General features: G+C 40.9%; 1 protein-coding gene across 4 annotated transcripts in view; it reads right to left on the minus strand.

The window, feature by feature from the left end:
- DAAM1 (dishevelled associated activator of morphogenesis 1) overlaps positions 1–13,950 on the minus strand; it is a 3,124,549-nt gene that overhangs the window by 1,744,134 nt on the left and 1,366,465 nt on the right. For all 4 annotated transcript variants that reach the window (XM_044074460.1, XM_044074457.1, XM_044074458.1 and 1 more), the window contains one exon: positions 8,175–8,264. In XM_044074460.1, the coding sequence (XP_043930395.1) occupies positions 8,175–8,264 (90 nt within the window). The remainder of the gene's footprint in view (positions 1–8,174; positions 8,265–13,950) is intronic.

Here is a 13,950-nt window from a genome sequence, read left to right on the forward strand (position 1 = left end):
GAAGAGCATCCACTTTCCATGCGTGTTTGTGATAAGTCCTTGTGCAGAATTTTTGTAGTTGGCAATTCAGAGGGGAGGCAAAAAGATCTCTGTCTGGGCATCCCCATTTTTGTGTTATCATGCTGAAGATTTGTGGCTTCAATTTCCATTTGTGGGGGTCCATGATATTTCTGCTTAGGACGTCTGCCAGAGTATTTTTCTTTCCTGGCAAGAACTGTGCTTGCAGGTGAACTTGGTACGTTAGAGCTGTGTTCCACAAGGTCATGGCTTGCCTGCATAGGGGATAAGAATGAGTGCCCCCTTGTTTGTTTATGTACCACATTACTGTGGTGTTGTCTATCTTTAGTAATAGTTGTCCTGGATGCAGAAGGTCCTTGAAAGCATCTCTTTTTGACTGATGTGAAGATGCATCTGGTCTGTGGTCCACTTGCCCTGAATGCATTTTACTGCCATGTGTGCTCCCCAGGCGTAATCCGAAGCATCTATTGTTAAGAGTTTGCCTGGCTGTGGGTTGGGTAAAAGGCTGACCCTTGTTTAGGTGACATGCCTGGGCCCATCATCGAAACTCCTGTTGTAGGCAGGGAATCATTGGAATTACTGCTTCTAGACTGTGAGACCGTTGAGACCAAACACTTTTTAGGTACCATTGTAATTTCCTCATATGCAGTCTGGCATATGGTATTAGTAGTATGCAAGATGCCATGAATCCCAGGGCCTGCAGAATTTTTCTTGCAGGGAGATGGGACATTTTTGCCAGTAGTTGAAAATATTGAGTTAGTTGCACTTGTTTGTCTGGCGTAAGGTAAGCCATCTGGGCCGTTGTATTTAAGCTGGAACCCAGGAATGTAATCTGTTGTAAGGGCACTAGTTTTGACTTCTTTCCGTTTACTGTGTACCTTAGAGAAATTAGCAACTTTTTCACAAACGCCAGATGCTGTAGAAGAATGTCCTTTGTTTCTGCTTGAATGAGGCAGTCATCCAGGTATGGATATATTTGAATTCCTTTTTGTCTGCAAAATGCAATTACTGGTGCCAGGCACTTTGTGAAGACCCTGGGCACAGTAGATAAGCCAAAGGGCAGTGCAGAGAATTGGTAGTGCATTGTACCAGCTTTGGATCTGAGGTATCTTCTGCAATTTTGTCTGATAAGGACATGCAGGTATGCCTCTGAGGTCCAGAGTAACAAGCTAAGCCTTCTTGCCCAGCATGGGTAGAAGCTGCTGTAATGTCAACATTTTGAATTTCGGAATATCCAGGTAAGTATTCAGAATTGAAAGGTCCAGTATAGGCCTCCAGGTTTTGTCCTTTCTGGGGACCAGGAAGAGTCGAGTAAAATCCTTGTCCTTGTTCCTGTTGTGGTACTTTTTGTATAGCTCTCAGGTCCATGAGGGCTGAAATTTGTTTTTGTGCCTCTGTCCATTGATTTTGTGGCAGGTCTGGCATTCCTTTCAGCTTTGGTAAAGTATGGAAGTGGAATCTGTATCCTTGAGACACAATATTCAGGACCCATTTGTCTTGGGTGATTGTTTGCCAGTTTTGAGAAAAAAAGTGCTAGTTTTCCCCCTAAGGGGGCTTCCAAAAGGGACGTGCTTGGAGTACGCAAAGGAAAGTCATTGTGACTGTTTCCTGTATGGTTGAGACTTGTCCTCACCTCCTTTTGGGGTTGAGGTGCCCCACTGTCGTTGTCTGTTTGAGCCTTGGGGTTGAGATCTGCCTCTTGGGTGTCTGTATCTGCCTCTCCGTGGCCTGTCTGACACTGGAAAGGACCAATTTTTTATTGGCCAAATTCTGCTAAACCGAGGTGGCTGTACCTGTAAGAAATCCTTGACTGTTTGCATAGATTTAGCTTTATCCTCCATTTTCTTTAACACCTGGTCTGCCTTAACACCAAACAAGGTATCATGTTGTAAAGGAGCATCCAATAACTTTGCCTTAACATGATCAGGTAAACTCTGATCTTTTAACCAAGCATGTCTTTGAATAACAGAACCTGTAACTGCGGCTCTACAAGAGGCCTCTAAAGAATCAAAACCACATTGCAGAGTATGTTTTCCCACCAGTTCAACAGCATGCAATAAATCCTGCATTTCCTTACAATCAGGAGCTTCTGAGCTAGCAAGCATTTTCTGTTTTAATTGAGCCATTAAATATTGTTGGTACTTAAGCATGTAAAACTGGTAATTTAAAGCTCTTACTGCTAAAGTTACAGACATGTATACTTTCTTCCCCCATCTATCCAAAGCTCTGGAATCTCTGTCAGAGGGTACTGGATTTTTTGCAATGGAAGCCTTAGCCCCTTTTGGACCCTGGGAAATAGTTTCTGGATCAGCAGAAGGGTTTTTGTAAAGAAACTTGTGAGAGTCAGAGACTCTATAATACCTATCTGGCTTGGCTGGAGCAGGGGGCAAAGAGTCAGGAGATAAGCTGGATTTAGAGAACACATCATCCACAATGTCTAGCACAAGCAGAATAGCCAGGGGCCTGTGCTGAGGCAATAAGAGGAAACCCCTGAGCCTTTTCTTGGATTCTGAGTAATCCTGACTTTCCCAATGGAAATGTTCCCTCATGGTATGTAAAGTTTCCCCAAAAGAATAATCCTCAGGAGGAGAGGCTGAAGGGACAGATTCCTCAGCATCAGAGTCCTCATAGGGGGGTAAAGAGTATCCCTGGTCTGAAGAGGAATCAGAGGAAATGGAAACCTGATCAGAGGAGTCATAGTCTGTATCCTGCCTAGGCCTTTTCTCAGGAGGGAGATGGGAACCCCTGATTAGAGCAATGAGGTCGTCGGACATTTTAAGCATCTGTTTCTTAGGCATGGAGGACTGTCCAAGAGAATGCTGTCCTTGTTTCTTTGTCTTTAATGGTATCTTTGTCTTGGCTGTTATTTTAATGGTAAGTTGTGAAGGTCTGAAAACACCCTCAGAAGCTGGTGCCTGCTCAGCTGCTCCGGACCCATCTGAGCGATTAATTTCCGTAGGCCCAATACCTTGAGTTTCCAGAGGCCTAGATGTCTCCACGTGGGAGTCGGAAGCGGCCTGTGGCTCTGAGGTAGCGGGTGTCAGGGGCTGCGAAAGCACCTCACTGAGAACCGGCGACTGGCATAGAAGAGGTTTCGTCATCGGTTTTGGACCTCGGATGCCTGTCTTTATCCTTGTCTTTGCATTTTTTCAGTATTGAGGTCGTCGGCTGATCCGATGGCATGGTATAATTGAACCTTCGGCCAAAGTAGTGTAAAGCAAAATCAATGCCTTTTTATAGTGCGTTTGTTGAATCTAGCACAAAACCGACAACTAGTGACGTCGTGATCAGGGCCTAGGCATGGAATACAGTAAGAGTGTAAGTCCTTATGAGGTATTTGCTTCCCACAAGAAACACAATTATTAACTTTTTCTGGCATCGGTCTGAGGCAAGGTTTCCCCAACGGGGTACTTAGCTTCATTGAATACTTCGGATCTGAAATTCGACTTCGAAAATCTCAGGAGTCGGCCGACCGGCACTTGCGAACTGCTTCTGCTTTGGGCACCGCGCGGCAAGAAAGACTGAAGAAAATGGCGTTGGATGCATATTATATACCCCTGGCGCACTGACGTCAGGGAAGAAGCGACAGCAACCGATGCCGGACCAAGACTTTGGAACTCTGGCTGACTGCGGGACCGCTTGACGGCAAGATAACCCAAGAGTGATGACTGCAGCAGTGTAACACGATGAACATCTGCTTCAGGCACCATATGGCAAGAAAGACTGATGTAATGGCGTCGGCTGCATGTTTTATAGCCCTGACGACCTGACATCATGGAAGAAGGGACAGCAACCGACGCAGGACCCAAGACTTTGTTAATCAGACCAACTGAGGGCTACTGCAAGCAGATAACCCAAATGTAATGACTGCAACAGTGAAACACGAAGAACATCAGAAGTTGTTGTTAAAAAAAAAAAAGAGAGATGATTAGTACAGCATATAAAATACTGCATAAAAACTACAGGAATTAATCACAGGAGGTTAGTAAAGATTGGGAAGAGAGATTGGATAAGCAAGGACATATGTACAGCTCCCAAATATGCAGCAAAGTCTGGAAGATTTAGGATTTTTTGCTTAGAAGTGTTTGCTTATGTATTTTTTTATTTAGGTGTAAGAGAAGAAAGAGGTAACTGGGAACATAATTTTTTTACTGCAATGATTTGACAGACTTTAAAAGTTCCCTACACAGTACTTTGTCAGAAATATGGGTGTGAAAATGGGTGTAACTAAGGAAATTATTACTTTGAGCTGGGACACATGATCTGAAATGCCTGTACACAGTAAGGCCTTGTTAACTATAATCCTCAGCAATTTAGACAGACAGACAAAAAAAAAAAAATTAATGGAGGTCTGGAAGCTGGTGTGGAGGATTAAGGCTCTTGCCCTCCAACAGTTAAGGTTCAGTATTTGACTCTGAGCAAACTCACTTAACTAAAGAGTGCCCCTAACTTGGGCATTTTTACATATATACACACACACACACACACACACACACACACACACACACACAGACAGAGACACAGACAGACAAACACACACAGACAGACAAACACACACCGATGACCCTTCACTGTTGCAAATCCATATAACTGCTGTTTTTATCTCCTGCATCTAAGGTGGAGTTTTTTTTAATACATCATGCAGCTATAAGTAACGCTGCTGTGTCTTGTGCTATGACTCCCATTTTCAGAAGTAGCGTTATCAGCATCCTGGCATCGATGATGTTTTTTAAAGATGCATTGTACAGCTAGCTATGATACTTAGCTTACAGTGTGCCAGCAGTGTCACCTCCAAGCCAGCAGGCCCTATTCAGCTGCCTAGGTCACAGAGTGCTGGATCCCGCTCTGGTCAGGAGAGATGAGCCAATAAGTACATTAAGACAGAGATGCTTTCTGACTGAATGTTTGCCATTTTTGTGGAGATCTCTGAATGGTGTAGAAAATAAAGATCAATTGTCTTTGAAAATGAATATTTTTCGTCACTTGTGTTCCAACCAGTGCCTTCTGACATGGAAATCCAAACTATGCCACCTCTCTTGAATCATGACAGGCACATGATGATCAAAACCCTCACACATAGCCGTATCACAGCTCTCCCCAACCTGAGTGAGATTATCACCAATGTATTCCTGAAGAAATACATTACTACATGCATCAATTCATAAAAGGTTACAGTGTATGAACTACTACACCTGCTCCAGACCAACCCACTAAGGGTTGACCTTCTCTATGGGGAAGTCCCAAGCCTAAATGGAGCAGACAGTGGTCAGCTCAAGACTGAAACCTCTACCTTTAGAACTCTGACCACATTCAACTAGAAGACTCCTTTTATGCATGGCAGAAGACACCTCAGCAAAACAAAAACTCTCAATAAACTGAATAAAATCCTTGGCAAGCTTGTCAGATTCCTAGTGAACTAAAATGTTGAATTCACTCAGAAGGGTTAATCATTTGATAAGCATCTATGAGCTCTTGCAGAAATCTTATATGCCTTGGTGGACAGTATACAAGGAGAAATCTAGTGTTTGCTTCTGTTCCAAAAACATATTTCAAACGATCTTGTACCACCCCATATCTACCCATTTCAATAGCTGCTCTAAAACAAATAGATCACCTCTGTGGACATAACTGGGAAACCTGGTGTGATGGAAACCACTAAGTGGGGTCAATGTTCTCATCTAAGAAGGGCATCACAGTAAATACCAGGTAAACATCTTGCAACAAGTCTCACACAGTGTCGGGCTTGTTCCATTTTGACCTGTCATTTAACAGCCCCCAAAGAAAGGTCAGTACACAGCAGGTCTTAGCTACTGATTGATGATGAAATATCAACTCCATAGGTATTGGGAAGAGAGAGACAGGATCCCTGCACCAGTGTGACTTCACTTTAGGACACCCTAACTGAATAAATCCATTTTAGATCACACACACAGAAAAGGAAGAGGTCCCCCGACTGCCACGCCACTTGATCAGATCTACTGATAACCATATAGCCTCCAGAGGGAAGACAAGGAGCACCAAACGGGAAGATGACATGGAGATGCACATCATATTCCCACACCAATATTGTATATGAGATGGTGAAGTACGAAAGGCAAAAATGAAAATCTGATTTAACAATATAAGCAAAGTATAAAATGAGGAGTCTGCACAGAAAGTGAAATCTCAGCTGTTACAGAACTGAAGTCATAACTTTAAAATTTGCAAGATGCAGACATTCTAGAACATAAATCAGACAAAATGCAGCTTAATCACGTTTAAAAAATAAAACTTTTTAAATAGGTTATGCTTAACAAAGAAGTGAAAAAATAAGCCAGAAACCATCGAGTCTGGACTCCCATACCTCTCCTAGCAGATTTTAAGTAGCAAATCAGATACCAAAAATGAACTGAAGCATGAGAAAAAGAATACTATGAATTTTAAAAAATTACAAGGAGCATCTAAAAGTAAAAGTTAAGCACTTTTATTTGTATTCTACACCAGACTTATCCAGTCTTGCATCATTTAAAAATCGAATGTTATTTAGAAAAATATAAGGCATTCACATAATGCTATGTAACTTTAAAATACATTTGATATTTTAAGTTTCATTTATATGCGATTGCTGTGCAACATATTATCTAATCTGCCACAATAATTCCTTACACTCCAACAGGGAATCTAAGTCCTCCAACAGTACTTTCTGCATAATCCAAAACAAAAACATAAGCTTTCTGAAATTATCACAGCTGCAACTGTAACTACAAAACGCAATAGCGACTGGTTTATTTTATAGCATAAGCATGTTCCAAAATGTGTACAAAGTCCTTCCAGTTTAACACTGTAAAATGAGTTGTAGCATGCGCATGTAATAAGATACAGCACTTTATATCAGATTTACATGTGTACCAAGCCTTACAGCACCAGCTTCTGCTCTTAGCACTAACTATAAGATAATTACTTTAGTTTATGAAGTGAAATGCTCTAAAGCAACCACATGGGAATGCACTATAATGCTTATGCTTAGCTCTATGTGGGTTAATGCGACTCTCTTTCCAACAGCTGTTTTAATTTATAATTGCTAATCACTAAAACCAGATTCATTACCCAAAATGCTAATCAGGTCAGGATTATCCTAGATAACCCTCCAATTTTACTAACAACTTTCTTAGTAATTGGTGCACCTGCATTGTAATTAACATGAGGGCAAGGTGAATTTCTCTGCTCCAGGGATACTCTAACAAGAACTCTGTCAAAATCGGTACATGTGACTGATGTCTCTGAGAAACAACTTAATTCAACAAATCACAAACAAAAAAATCCTTCTATTCTCTATTAACAAACAAGTTTTTGAAATGCTGAACTTCAGTTAAAAATTCAGAATCCAAACTAGTTAATCTAGTTATTAAAATTCCTTGTCTTTTTACTATGCTAACCCTGACAATCTGAGTAGCCAAGGCTTGTATGCAAGAACATATTTACAAATTGTGGTTTTCTAAAATACCTGAAACAAGATTATTATTAGTTTTATCTACTTCAGTTACCGCATCCAAAAGATTAACCTCTTTTCTGGTCTAATTATGGGTAAAACTTACAAATTTCACTGTGGTGAAGTAATTTATAAAGTCGCGGTGGTGCAGCGGTTAGCATTGCCGCCTCACAGCAAGCGGTTCTCTGGTTCGATTCTCGGCTGGGTTGCCTTCTGTGCGGAGTCTGCATGCCCTCCCTGTGGTCACTTGGGTTTCCTCCAGGAGCTCCGGTTTCCTCCCACATCCCAAAGACAAGCAGTAAGTGGATTGGACATTCTAAATTGGCCGCGTGTGTGTGTGTGTGTCTTCTGTGGAAGGTTTGGGGCCAGGCTGCAACTCGACACTGTAAAACTCCACTGCCACAGACCATTTGTTCCGCTGTGGCGACCCCTAATAAGCCAAAAGGAGATGATGATTATGCTGATATTAATTTCCTGCCTATATAATAAACATAGTCTAGATAAAACAGTTATACATTATCATTTTGTTATAAAAATACTATTTGTCAAAAAGATGTTGCAGGTAGTAGCACACTACAAATTCTAATATCTATTCAGCTGTCATGGCATGAGCACTTCAGTCATTTGGGAAAATGCAGCCCCAGATGAATTATAACATTTTAAATCTATAGAAATAATGCTATCTTACCTTTTTCTTACTGCAGTATATCTGCCATTTCTTCTCTGCAGGAAGTGCAAACATGGCTTCTCTGTGTTTATCTGGGAGGTCAAGTTCATCCTAATAAAATAATTAATAGATATCTCAGTTACTTGAAAAAAAACAGATAGATAAATATTTGCAACATTGGAGGTTCCTGTCAACTAATAAAAATGTACCTTATCAAAATACTATCAGTAACCACTCAGTGCGCATCTTTCTACCTGCTGCACTGTCCTGCAAGACCACAAGACACTACACTTAAGTTGCTCAAATTCTATCCCCCATCTATACTTATCAACATCTTATAGCACGAAATCTGGACAAAGCCAAAAATAATAGTGGAACAAAGGCCCAAAAATACAGGCAGATTTTAAATACTGATCTTACAAACTCAGAAAGCTGATAAGTAACATGTTTTGCATTAGCACATTGTTTTCTGGAGGATATGAATTTTGAACCTGAACAGTCTTTGATTACTGGGTGATTTCAATCCTCAATGATTGCCAGAAAACACACATTTTAAAAGGAACAGACCTACACTACGACACAAAAATCTAGACATTCTATGAAATTATGCATTGTTGAAAGGTATGCCTCCATCCCATAGGCAGAATTACCTCTTAGACCGCCCCACACACACACAAAATAATTTGCAGTTGATGCACTGTCCACTTGTACATGTTTCTAGATGATATATGTCCACTCTATGGCCCAAAACTATTAACTTGCAAAACTGCTGGGAGACTGGGACTATACAAGCTGAAGTTTACCATGACAAAAGGTATATAACACCTCTTTCTGCACTATGAAGGAAATTGAACAAAAAACATTTCTTTGTCAAGACCTCTATGTAGGGCACAGTTCTTAGTTTAAAAGTCAAAGGAGATACAATGTAAAAATAAAGTCAAATAATAAAACCAAAATTAGCAGCAATAGACAACTTTGTACAATTCACAAGACACACTGAGTTTCAGTCTTGACAGTTTGCATGTTGCTTTTTACCATGGCATTGTGAAAATACATTATGATCAGCAGTGTGCTATCAAAACATAAAACAGTTATCAGTCAACAGCAGCCATACTTTCCCGCCATAAAAAAAGACAGAAAAAAAGTTGGAATACACAGACAGAAACCTTTAGCTGCAAATGGCACTTTAAAAATAATTTTTGTATTATATTACATGGCATGCAGAGATTTGTGAATGTCTCCAGAGCAGACAGCTCACTGATTTCCAACCAACGCCTATCCCCACTTTACAAAGTAAAAATTCAAACTTAATTAGTGCTGAGCAAGAACTGCTAGCAACAGCCTCAAAGACTACTTGGCTCTGTTCCCCTGGCAGAAGTACCTCTATTTTTTATTCCCTTCCAACACCAGAATGTGGACAGCAAAACTGAGACTCACCAATGGAAACTCATAACAAGTAATAGTGAGCAGTTGAGGCATTTTAGGCAGACCCGCCAATAAGTGCTATATGTATAGATGAATCCTAAAAAGATGTGTGCAACGTAAAAGAAATGCAGAATCACATCCAGTCAACTTCCTTTAGTGCACTTGCACATAAAATGTTTTTTCTTTTGTAACTGCCAAAAACGCTCAGAGTTCAGGCAGATCACACCCCAAAACAAACAAAATAATTCTCAGTCCTACTCATAACAACCTGCATGAAACTTCAGGAAGTTTAAGATAAGCTTTCAGTGGCAAACTGACTGACGACAGCAGCCTCAAATTGCACTTTTCAGTATCAGCAAAGTCAAACTTCACTACTGATGCTGAAAACAACTCAGAAATATCAATTTCTGTTTTAAAGGTTGAAAAGGTTTTGCACACACACACACACACACACACATATATATATATATATATATATATATATATATATATATATTTATATACATACACACACAGATTCATAAATATATATACATATACACATATATGTATGCATATAAAGACTGACGTACAGGTGCATATCAGAGTATCTCAGCACTCTCTAGCAAATACATACAATGGCTTTCTAAACTATCTAAAAACCCTATTAAAATATTTCCATATTACGCCCTTCTCATATGTTCTAGGTTTTCTTGGAACTAAAAAAAAAAATCCATTTGACTTTGCATCGACAACTGCCGTTACTGAACAAGCTCCAGACCATATTCATTTGGCCCATATAGTAGTCCTGGAAAGAACTGATGGGGTAACCATACTTACTGCAAAAGCAGATCTTATAGGAAAGGTCACTGCAACAATAAATCAATGTTTGGGTACTTTCCTCCAACGAGATTAGCATTTAAGCCACCATTAACTCCCTCCCTTCTTATTAGCAGCAGCAACCGCAGCAATCTCATCACTATATTCCCTCAGTCCCTGTATATGCAAGACACCAGTATCTACAGAAGCCATCTCAAGAATTCTGAAAGGACTGCAGAGGCACATGGGCCACAGAAAAACAGACCATCACAGGCTACAAAATCTTAATAGTATGAAAATTCACTTTTAACTATATTCACCCTCTATGGATTTTCATACACTGAAATGCTTATGCTAAGCAGGAAAGGTATTTACTACTGCTAGCTGAATACCTAATTTTTTCTGACTTACGCAAGCTGTACATTCATTATTTATAACTTAATTACACTAAATGTACTATTTTTCTCCTCTGCTGTATGTGTTTTTTCCCTACATGTAGCATTTTGCCACTGTCGCCAACCATTTTAGTCTGTCTAATCTTTAAGTTACTTTAATTAGTGTTCTCTACTGGCCGGACATCATGTATTTGCCTATTTTCAAGCCCTAACTCTCTGTCGCTAATGCTTAGCCAAGTGTTATCAGACCATGGTCTGGTCCCTGTATTCATACCTTCAAGTAGTTGGTTATCTGCCCTTGTGTTTTATGCTAGGAGCTTAAGGACTCCCTTGTAAACCTTTTTTGGCGTGTCTTTTTACCAAGCGCTGGTCTGCCTCTCCCTGTCCCTCCCTCGTACTGTTTCTCTTACACTGACCAGTTCCTGCTATTCCTTTAGCTACCACCATTTTATTAATTTTAACCACAGATCCTATCTTCAATTACTGCTTTATCTGACCAATCTGAACTGCATGCTCATTTGTATACTAGAATAAATTTAAACATATACATAATATTGCTGTTCTTCAATATAAAGGTTATTTTAGAGTTAGTATACCTGATGCTCTGGTACATTACCTTGACTTAATATCTGCTGTCTGTGATTTGACTACCTGCTACCATAAATGTATTACTGTTACTCATGGCAAATCATCTGTTGTTTTAAGTGAGGAATAACTGAATCTTTGTGACTTGGACCACTTCCTGCAATGTTTTAACCTATTCTGTTAGCTGCATATATTGTGTCTCATTGCCTCTGTGTCCTCACTGCCCCCTCCACACTAATTCCACACTTCTACCCCTACGACCACTCATATCCACACTCACCCTATCCTACCTCACCACTCACTTCTACTGTCCCCCTACTCAGTCACTCTTCTAATCCCTATTCCCATTGCCCCTTGCAACTCACTTGTCTTATTTTTATGTTTTTCAGGTTTACCGAATTGCTACATGTGTTTCTCTGACTCTACTTCAGACCCAAACTCACTGGAAAACCACCTTCTGCCAAACATCTGCTGTTTGTTCCTTCCTTAGTGGAATTTTACCCAAGTACGTTCTGCTCACCTGAAGATTATATTTGCTGCCTATAATCTCTGGCCTACCCTGTGTTGGCTGCAGTACACCCGCTGACCGCTCCCCTCTCATCTACCTCTTCCTCCAACTCTTAAATGAACATCCCTCAGTCTTCCTACTCCCACTCTCCGCCCTACTCCTCTCCACTGTCAATCCTTCCTCCTTTCTGAACTATTCATTTCTCCATACCCATTTCTCTCCTTATCTGCCTGCTCACTCTCCACTGTTAATCATACCTCCTTTCTGAACTACTCTTTTCTCTTTACCCACTCCTCCTCTAATCTGCTTGTTCTCATATCTACCACAGTGAGATATTCTAATAACTCCCTATACCTTGTCCTACCCTGCTCTTCCTTACATCTCTAGACTTGTGCCTTGCTTCCTACCTCCTACTGTCCTAATCTCAGGCCCACTATCTCTGCTTTTGCTAGAACCCTACACACTTTCCTCTCCCTTTCTTTCTCTTTTCAATGATTGTTTTTTCTTCAGACTTTCCTTTTGGGTGTAGCCCCGCTCCGTTCGCTCCCCTACCCTACCCCCATTCCCACCCAGCCCATGTACAATTTCCTTTATACTTAACCATATCTCCCCTTCCTGCCCAGCCATCCATTACAAATCCACTTCCTGTCTAGCACCACTCCCACAATTCAACACCCAATCACACTTAACATAATCACCTATTCTTCCCTTCCCTTCCTGCCCAGCCATCCACTACAAAACCACTTCGTGTATTACCACTCCCACAATCCAACACCCAATCAAACTTAGCATATTCACCTCTTTTATATTATTTCTTACACTTACCCCCTTCCCACCTTAACCAAACTACTCATCATGCTGCATCTACGTATATCTGCAACATTCCTCACTATGCTCTCTATTACTACCTCCTATCACTCTTACCTCTCAAATCCATTCTTTTGTTCCCCTACCTCGCACTCACACTACAACTTTCCAACTTCACTTTCTTTTTCCATCTCTCCAGACCTATTTAACTCTACTTCCACAATTCTGTACAAAAGACACATACTTTAAATTCTCAAACCATCCAATAGGATTGAATACAGACCTCCCAGATACTATCTACTTTTTACATCAGGTGCTTTTTTTATAAACATTTACTCTCCTCTGGAGACATCCATCCCAACCCTGGCTCCTTTTCACCTTGCACCTCCCCCCCCTTCATCCACCTTAACTACCTCCTGCTCTCAATCCTCTTCCAACAATCAACCAAATATACAACCTCAGTCCCATTACCCAAAACCTTGCAAACACCTAACCTTTATTCACTAAACATTCAAAGCATAGCAATTGATCTACACTCTTGGATAGCTTACAACACCCCTCACATCCTATCCCTATCAGAAAAGTACAGTTGTGTACCTACCATAAATGTAGATGTTCGAGTGTATTCACTGTTGCAGTCATTACTATTGGGTTATCCTGCTGGCAGGCTACCCGCAGTCGACCTGAATTCTGAAGTCTAGGTCCAGCGTCGGTTGCTGTCGCCTCCTCCCTGACGTCAGTGTGCCAGGAGTATAAAAGAGGCAGCCGACACCATTTTCTTCAGTTTTTCTTGCCCCAGATGTCAGGTGCCCCCAAAAGGGTAGGCTAAAAATATGTCTATAAAGCATGCATGCACCAAGTAACAAGTTTCCTTCATCTACAAGCAAATACACCACAGAGGTTGTATAGAATAGAGACGTACAGATAAGGTCCAGCAAAGATAAGGGGGATGGTGGGTGGGTAACCTGGACTGCAACAGTAAATACACTCGAACATCTACATTTATGGTAGGTACACAACTGTACTATGTTCATTGTGTTTCACTGTTGGTCATTACTATTGGGTTGAATCCCAAACCTAAGGTTGGGAGGCTGGAACTAAAGAGAATTAGGAGCGGCTATAAAGCCCTGCAGGACTGCACTGGCAAAGCCTGCCCTGGATTTGGAGTAGAGTGGTAAGTGGTAGTGCTTTGTAAAAGTGTGCACTGAACTCCAGGTTGCAGCCTCTAAAATGTCTTTAGTTGGCACTCCTCTGAGGAAGGCTGCTGAAGTGGCTGCTG

The sequence above is a fragment of the Protopterus annectens genome, chromosome 6.part0, assembly GCF_019279795.1.
Source record: "Protopterus annectens isolate FY-2018-M chromosome 6.part0, PAN1.0, whole genome shotgun sequence".
NCBI lineage: Eukaryota > Metazoa > Chordata > Ceratodontiformes > Protopteridae > Protopterus > Protopterus annectens.